The sequence below is a fragment of the Zingiber officinale genome, chromosome 4B, assembly GCF_018446385.1.
Source record: "Zingiber officinale cultivar Zhangliang chromosome 4B, Zo_v1.1, whole genome shotgun sequence".
Classification (NCBI taxonomy): Eukaryota; Viridiplantae; Streptophyta; class Magnoliopsida; order Zingiberales; family Zingiberaceae; genus Zingiber; species Zingiber officinale.
Genome location: NC_055993.1, coordinates 116,817,232 through 116,825,678, shown reverse-complemented (window position 1 = coordinate 116,825,678; position 8,447 = coordinate 116,817,232). Strand labels below are relative to the sequence as shown.

The following is an 8,447-nucleotide window of genomic DNA, read 5'->3' as shown; positions in this document are numbered from 1 at the left end:
ACGGTCCATCCTGGCCAAGCGACTAGACCACAGCCATTGGTGAATTTTTTTATATATTTTTTTAATAGAAAATAGATTAGAAAAGAAATGTACCTTTTATTAAATATGAAAGTGTGGTATGGAAATTTTTGAAACGTGTAAAATGTCAACGAAAAAAATAATAATTCATAATATAAATATTGTTAATTTTATAATTTCATTTGGGCGTGATCCGGCCGTCCATTTGGCTGTGGCTCGGAATGAAGCAGAGAGCTGTCGACGCCGCGGATATCTTTCAAAGCAGAGCCCGCTGCGGATATGATCCATATGATGTCGACGCCGGTGACGCTCCTCCCCAGCTCGACTCCGCCGCAACATCGGCCACTCTCCGGCGTTCCATTCCGCGGCACCACTAACCGCCGCCAATTCTCCACTCTTATCGCACTTTCTTCCTCTTCGAAGGACATACCGGAGGATCTCCTCACTGCCGCCGGGCGTCTTGTATGGGGTCGTGGTCTCCCGCCGCAAACCCTAGTCTCCGCCGTCCGAGTCGGGTGGTCGGCGGCGTGGCATCTCATGATGCGCCAGCTCGCTCCTTCCTCTGCACCCGGCTCCTACGATCGCCCCGCCTCCGCCTTCCCCTCTGTCCCTCACCACTACAAGCGGAACCCTAGCCATCTCCATCTCTACGTCGCTCTCCCTTGCCCGTGGGCGCATCGTGTCCTCGTCGTCCGCGCCCTCAAGGGTCTCACCTCCGCACTCCCCGTCTCCGTCGCGGCTCCCGGATTCGATGGCTCTTGGCGATTTCCCGTTATCGAAAAATCCACCTCCGGTGATGAACTGAACCCGAGCCCTGACCGGGCCAATGGCTGTAGTACGCTGAGGGAGGTGTACAGTCTTCGGAGGGGCGGCTACGACGGGAGGTCGACAGTACCGATGCTTTGGGACTCTGAGAAGAAGGAGGTGGTGTGCAACGAGAGTTACTCCATCATCGAATTCTTGAACTCAGTGGACATCGGAGGGAACATCGATAGATCCTCTCAATTAGACCTCTGCCCTCCGGAGCTCAAGAAGCAGATCGATGAATGGAATCGTGTTATCTACCCCAACATTAACAATGGAGTCTACAAGTATTTTCTCACTCTATTTTTGTGTTATTTCAATAGTTAGGTGATATATTGCAAGTAAATCATGCATATTAATCCATTTGAGAAGTTGAATTTCTGTGTGATCTTCATACTACTTTCTCCTTAAAACCAATTCTTATTCATACTACTACTTTCAAAAAATCTCTCATTCAGTGAAATTAGTTTGGATTTTGCAGATGTGGCTTTGCACAGAGTCAAGAAGCATATGACAATGCAGTCAATGATTTGTTCAATACATTGGATAAGATTGAATCTCACCTATCTACCTCACGCTTCTTGTGCGGCGATGTGTTAACTTTAGCTGATGTCTGCTTATTTACTACCTTGATCCGTTTTGACCTTGCATATAATGTCCTCTTTAAGTGCACTAAGAAGAAGCTAGTTGAATACTCCAATCTCTACGGCTACACATGTGATATATATCAGATTCCAGAGGTAGCGAGAACATGCAACTTTGAAGCAATCATGGATGGTTACTTTTGCACTCTATTTCCCTTGAATCCTGGTGGGATCCGGCCTGTCATGCCTTCAGCTTGTAGTCATGATTTTCTTTCTAAGACACATGATAGACAAGTTTTATCTTCAAGAATCAAACAACCATTACCTATGTCAGAATCTTAGATGCAATTTTCTGCCTCAGAAAAAAAAAGAACCAAATGGTAAATTGACATGCTCAAGTTTGGCTATATGGAACTGCTAGTTAATATAACCTTGTTCTACTTTGCAATCTAGAGCTATTCATAACTGCAAATTGCTCACTGCAGTAAATAGAGACATGTTGGACCAAAAACTATGAATCAATGGCAATGAAAAATGCAAAAGTAACATACAGATGTGCCTGGTTTAAGAGGAGAAAAGGTATTAACTTTTGAACTTGTTGATTTCTTCCCTCATGCTTAGAAGATCCAATTATTGTGTTTGTGCAACTTTGAACATATTTAATTTTGATAACTTGGAATATCATATACTCTTTTTCCACATGAACATAAAAATTTCCTAGTGTTTGCATGGAGAATTAATGAATTGTGAATTTTTTTTACTTGTTTTGTTGTTATAAACCTAAGATATCAAAAGCTACTCAATTGGCTTACCTTCATTTAATAACAAATGATTCCACAAATAGACAATCAAAATGATACATTATTTGTTACATTAGAGGTGCAAGTTAGTAATATATAGGACAATAATCATACTTATTGTTGATATTGATTAGTTAAGCTCGAGCAGTAAGAAAGTGACCAATTTATATTTATATAATTTGATTTAAACCCCCCACATTCTGACACCATGTTAAAATTGTTTGTCTAACCATTGTTCCAAAAGCTTGAGTCCTTAGAAAAGAAACCAATTTATATTTCCATGTGGGATTAATGGGCATGGAGCCTTTTAATTTGAACTAGTTTAAAAATTGAATATGAAATTGAACTACCTAAGCTATGGGTCATTGGCTCAGTGGTCAGATTGATGGGATGGCCCTTTAAACTACAAATTTATTGATTTTATTCTTGAACTATAAAGTTAAGTAATAAAGAAAAGAAATACATATCTTTTATTATATTATAATTTTATGCATAATAATAAAAATATTAGAAAATTAAACCAATATATAAAATATGTATTGACGTAAAATTAGAATAATCAACTTGCAATTATATTTTAATGAATGGTTTAAAATTTTTTTGGGATGTACTTATCATTAGAATTGAGTATAATATGAAAGGAATTGTGTTCTTTCAAAGGGTGAATAACTGATTGCTTTCTTTCTACAAAATGTTAGTGCAACGGAATATCAAAAACACAACAATTATGAAACAAAACAATAAAGAACAAGAGGAGACAATTCTTTTATGTAGTTTAGCTGTCCCTCAAGGACCACTACTCTATGCCCTATGTCTTATTCCTCATTTCTTTTCTTACTCTTCCCCTTATCTAGGTCTTTCCAACACCTATGTTTGATGTCTTCATCTAACCCTACTTGAGCTGCATAAATGTTAATTACATCAATAAATTTTTCTTTCTACCACTATCTTGAAAGTTATAATCATATCTCCCTTCCTAACTACTTCTACTACTTTTTCCTTAACAAACTATTTATAACAACACCTACTCTATTTTTTATTTTACTCTTTCATGTGTACTGAAACTTAAAACTAGAGTTTTATATCATCTTGTCTTTACCTCTATTTATTTTGTCTCATGTAAATACAAAATATTAATTTTTCTATTAATTATCGTATCAACTATCTCCATTAGTTTGTTAGTGAATGTTCCTAAATTTTATTTTCTAAATCTAAGACAATTAGTATGTCTTTTCTAATCCAACTTAAGGTGTAAGAACTCGTGCTTATTTAATGCTAGTTCTTTTGGAGATCTAGCGGTCCTTGTTGAAATGTTATAGCCGAATCCTACAACGCATTCCTTTTGAGAACAATCTAGCATTAACACAATAGTTTGATGGATTCATATGTAACATTTGTCTATATTTTATGCTGGCCTTCTTCCTTTATCCAGGCTTAAAACTGGTCATGATGGAGTTTATTTAATATATATATATAGTGAATTGCATGATGTTCACCTTATATTTTCAATATCACTATACTCTCACAATTAGTGTCAAGTGTCAAATTTTACTTGGTCCTTAGATAGTCCTTCTTAAAGTTCTTAACCACTTTTATCTGTCTTACATCTATTTAGATTGGTTGCAACTTTAAAAAGATATAATCATCTTTGTCCTCTTTTAGTATCTTCATTCTCTAGAGTAAATATGAGAATTTACATAGTTTTCTCTCTAGCATTCTCATCTCTTAGGTTGCATACCACCCAACCAATTTGCTAAGTTCATTTCTCTAGCATAGTAGACTGACTCGAACAAACAGATTGTCTCACCTACCTCGACTAAGTTAACCTATTTGCTTGATCCATTTAGCTCAGTAGGCATCATCAGTCATTTTAGTTCTTGAAATCATAATTTATTATATCTTATAAAGGGGGAACATAATGAAGTTTGTCCTACTTAAAATATGGAATGCTTTGGATGGACCAAGTGATTCCTTGGAATGCATCATTCCATCTTAAATTTTGCATCCAAACATTGAAATAAAATCATAGGTGGATTGACCCATTCTAATTCCTTTCATTTCGTGCGTACCAAATGTAACCTTAGAGAATATTGGACATACTCTTTTTTTTTCTCTCTTGATATGATCTCCTAGTCTCAAGAAGAAGTATTGCAAATCTATTTAACTGTATCTCACTACTCACAAGTCATCATCCTTATAAACCTACCTTGCAATTTCTTTAGCTTGATGTAAGTTAAGGAAGATTATATCAAGTTCTTTGAAGATCATTGACAACTTTGTTTTTTGATGTTCTTCCTTGAAGATTAATATCATCCTCAACACAACCTTCAACTTTTTTTAAGATGCGCTAATATTATTATCTTTTGGCCTTTAGTTAATTTTATTGTTTGAGTTTCATAAATTTGATGGAATGTTTCTTCTTTACAAATTGTAATATTACATCCCTTAACTATAGTCTATAATGAATGATGTTGTATCAAAAACATTAGAAGCTTGATATTAGAAATGACTTTTTATATAACGAAATAAAATAAAAGATGCATTAATAAATAATTATCTATTGTGTTTTTAGTGGCTAATTTTAATTAATATTTAGTTTGAAATTTTTATACAAACTTGTATGCCTAGACTTGGCGAGAGCGAAGAAGGAATAGGTTTGGTAGTGCTGTCAAACAGGTTAACCCATAGCGGAGTGGGCCGGCTTACCAAAATCCTATCATATGGCGAGGTGGGGCGAGGCAGGGTGGGGTGGGCTGACCTGGCATCATAAAGGGCTGGGAAATCCCTAATCCAATCCAAGGTGGGTTACGAGTTAGGCGGTCAGCCCACGAGCTTGCCAAAAAATAAAAAAATATATAGAAAATATTGAAAGTTTAAAGTTTGGGTTGCGGATTAGGCGGGTCAAGTCTACTAACTCATTGAATTTTCCACTTTAGTTTTAACTTTCAAATTTTGAAGAAAAAAAAATCTCAACCTAAGCCCGCCATGGATCAACTCATCTAGGCTCGCGACCCATGTGGGTTGGGCCACCTAGATCCGCCTTAAAATGAGTTGATAAAATTTCAACCTGACCTGCTTAATTTGTTTGGTGGGGTAGGTCAACCCGATGGGTCCAACCCAAATTGACGGCTCCAAGATTTGGGTTTATGCCCTTTTGAGCTCATACATTGGTTCCAGGAATCTATGTTAACAACCACTCAACTTTGATCTGTCTTAGATCACATATTCAACAATCAGATTAGATCACATGGTAGGGCAATCCCAACATCAATATGATCCAACAATCAATTCAAAGCCTATAATTCTTCTTGGTTGTATGATTTTATAATGTTTGGGGTTGTAAATGAATCGGACATTCATGAACAAGTTTGAGGTTCAACTTGATAAAGCTTGTTTATCTTCATTAACGTTCGTGAACAAAGTTCACGAATAATTTATGAACAAACTTATTTATTAATTTAAGTAAAATTTAATTATAAATTTATTTCTTAATTTTTTATTCAAATACAAAAAATTATAAATTTTTATAATCTAAAAATTATTCATAATATGTTAGAAATAAGAAAATAATATAAATTTCATGAATTAGATAGACCTTTAACTAATTTATAAGGATAACAATGTTGTTAGCTAAGCTCGATAAAAATCTCCTAATTGGAATGCAAACCTAACATAATCTATTTTAACATGCTTATCTGTATTGCACTTTTATGCAGATATATGTTATTTCTTAGTTAACACTATAAACTTTAAAACATGGTTGGTTGTATGACTGCCATCCTTCCCTACAACCTCTTACCACACAGTCATACAGGGTGGTCCTCAAAATTCTCATCTATGATACACTTTATTTTCTGTTGTATCTTAGTTGCTTCTGCCATTCTTCCCTACAACCTCTTACCTTACAATCATAACTAGGTGGTACCTGACAATCTCATCTATGATACACTGATTTTTTTTGCCTATTCTATCTTAGTTGCTCCACTTAACCTATAAGTATTGTTGGTTGTATGATAATCATATTAACTTCTATCTATAATAATGTGGAAGTCTAAAACCTTTTCCATTTCAATCAGTCTATCATTTCTACTATTGTAGAGAAAAGTTGAATTCTGGCAGCCAATGCATTTTTACTCTTGTTTAACGTCCTGATTCTCAACAGTCGTGAGAAGTTCAGGACCTCTACTTCCTGCTTGTTTGATATAATAGTTCTGGTTGTTTCCAAAGAGTCAAGTGCAAAAATGATTCTCAAATCGCAATGTTCTTTTACTAGGACAGCATCCACTTACAGTAATACAATTAAAATTTGGGTTCAGCCCTAAGGCGTAGTGCAGACGATGGGTGCATGATATCTCTGGCGTAATGGTCAAGGGTCGGTTATCAGGAAATGGCGACTTGAGATTTATCTCACCATGCAGCTATGACTTATGTACCTACATTTACCTCTCTCCATAATCGTGGGGCCGACAGTAGGGGGGCCGTTAAGGTAGCGGATCTACTCTCTTTTTTTTCTTCTTCTTTTTAAGGGGGTCAGATATCAATTCTTGGTGCTCAGTTTTCAACTTTTTCTTCCCTTTCCCTGTATTTATTTGCATGAACATCTTATCTTTTCTAATTCTTGATGGTTGTGACAGAGGACAAATTACATAAATACTGAAGTATCTGTAGTATTTTTATTGTTCTATTTCCCTTGCAAAAAGCTAAACATTTTTTTGGTTATTTAGGATTATCAAGTTGTAAATTATTCTGTTCAACCATCGTTTGAACTTTTCAATGACTAATGGTGTGGCTGTTCTCGCTAGATTAAAGAATAAGAGTTATGCATGTACTTCAGCTATCAACTCCAAACAGCAGAGGCAGCAGTATGAATGGTTATTTCTTGCTAAGCCAGTTCAATTGGAAAACCAGAACTCCATTCATGAACATGTTTGCCAGTGGGATATTCAATCTAGGTCTTTCAGATTCAGAGGCTAGCTAGTTTGTGTATTATTTGTGATGTTATCGCCAGATGGACTCGTAATTTCACTCAGCATGCAGTCTGATTCTGAGATTATCTTTTCCTCTGATGAAAACTGGGTACCCTCTCCCATTTACATAGTTGTCTTATATAAACACAGATGTTTGTAAATATAGATATTTTTGTTGATGAGTTTTCATGCTGTTAAACTCTTTGGATTATGCAAAGTGTCGTTGAATATTAAATCATCAAATAGAAGATAATATTTGGTATGATTTGATTTAACTTTTTGATAATTGGGAGATCAGTAACAAACACAGGCTCACCGTGCCAACTGGCATGACCATGATCGGTTCTATCGCCAAACCATGTCACCCAGGGAGCCACACGGAATGTCCATGTTCTCCAACACGGTCGTGGCACGTGTGGCATTTTTCTCCTTAATAAATTGGATTTGATTAGAGACCAAGCCACCTTCAAAAGCTATAAAAGGAAATAGGGGACTTTAGCCAAAGGATATCAAAGAATCATCCAGGGTTTGCGACAAAAATCCTATTTAGGATAGCTATATTGCAAGAAAGTGGAGATCAACTCTTTGACAAGGAGTGATTGTATTTCTTCTGAAGACATCATTGAGTTCATTCTAAACCTAATTCCTATTCTTTATTGTATAATGATGTTTTTGGCTTGTAAATCCGCCATGGAATAGTCTTCCTGATTTTATGATTAGGGAGAAACTTAATGTTTTTTTAGATGAAATAATGCATTGATCCTCATTTTATTTATGACATGTATGATTTATAATTGATTCTAGTTTGTTTTCTTTCCATCCATCATTGTTACTAGATTCGACTTAGATAGTAACATGTCGGAATAGACCGAGGGATGAACCCTAGTTGTGATCATTGCATATAAACATGATCGGATCAATAGAGAATAGGGGCATACTTATCAGCAAACCCTAATCTCCGACTTCTATAACTGACTTGAGAGTTCCTAATACGAAGTAAGGGTAGCATCTAGAGGTTTGTGGAGCTTTAGTGACAGGAGTTTCCTTGAAAGCGACCCCTAGTACGATTATCATGAAAGTAGTTAACTCTCCCAAGGTTTTCATGATTTGTCATAGAACTTAAAGAATCTATCTTAATCCACTTTATGAGTTATGAGCAAGATATGCACATCGGTGTTTTTGCTCTTTTCTCCACCTCATAGACACATCGATTAACTAAGAAATTGCATTCGTCAACATTCATCATACTGATATTGAAACCCGCTTTCCAAACT

The 8,447-nt window shown here is 35.9% G+C and overlaps 1 protein-coding gene across 2 annotated transcripts; it reads left to right on the top strand.

Moving 5' to 3' along the window:
• The first annotated feature begins 235 nt into the window (after positions 1-235).
• On the top strand, positions 236-7,681 carry LOC121976153 (glutathionyl-hydroquinone reductase YqjG-like). 2 transcript variants are annotated; one of them, XM_042528181.1, is made up of 4 exons: positions 236-1,109; positions 1,304-1,786; positions 1,892-1,985; positions 6,931-7,681. In XM_042528181.1, the coding sequence occupies exons 1-2, from the start codon at positions 298-300 to the stop codon at positions 1,746-1,748; spliced, it is 1,257 nt and encodes a 418-aa protein (XP_042384115.1). In that variant the 5' UTR covers positions 236-297; the 3' UTR covers positions 1,749-1,786; positions 1,892-1,985; positions 6,931-7,681. The 2 variants fall into 2 exon arrangements, with proteins under 2 accessions (XP_042384115.1, XP_042384114.1); XM_042528180.1 differs by having other exon boundaries at positions 7,009-7,670.
• Positions 7,682-8,447: the final 766 nt, after the last annotated feature.

Excerpts from the sequence above, each read along its gene's own strand:
- LOC121976153 (XM_042528181.1), top strand. The coding sequence starts at position 298 with ATGATCCATATGATGTCGACGCCGGTGACGCTCCTCCCCAGCTCGACT. Across the intron at positions 1,110-1,303 it reads ATTAACAATGGAGTCTACAA|ATGTGGCTTTGCACAGAGTC; the intron begins GTATTTTCTCAC and ends TGGATTTTGCAG.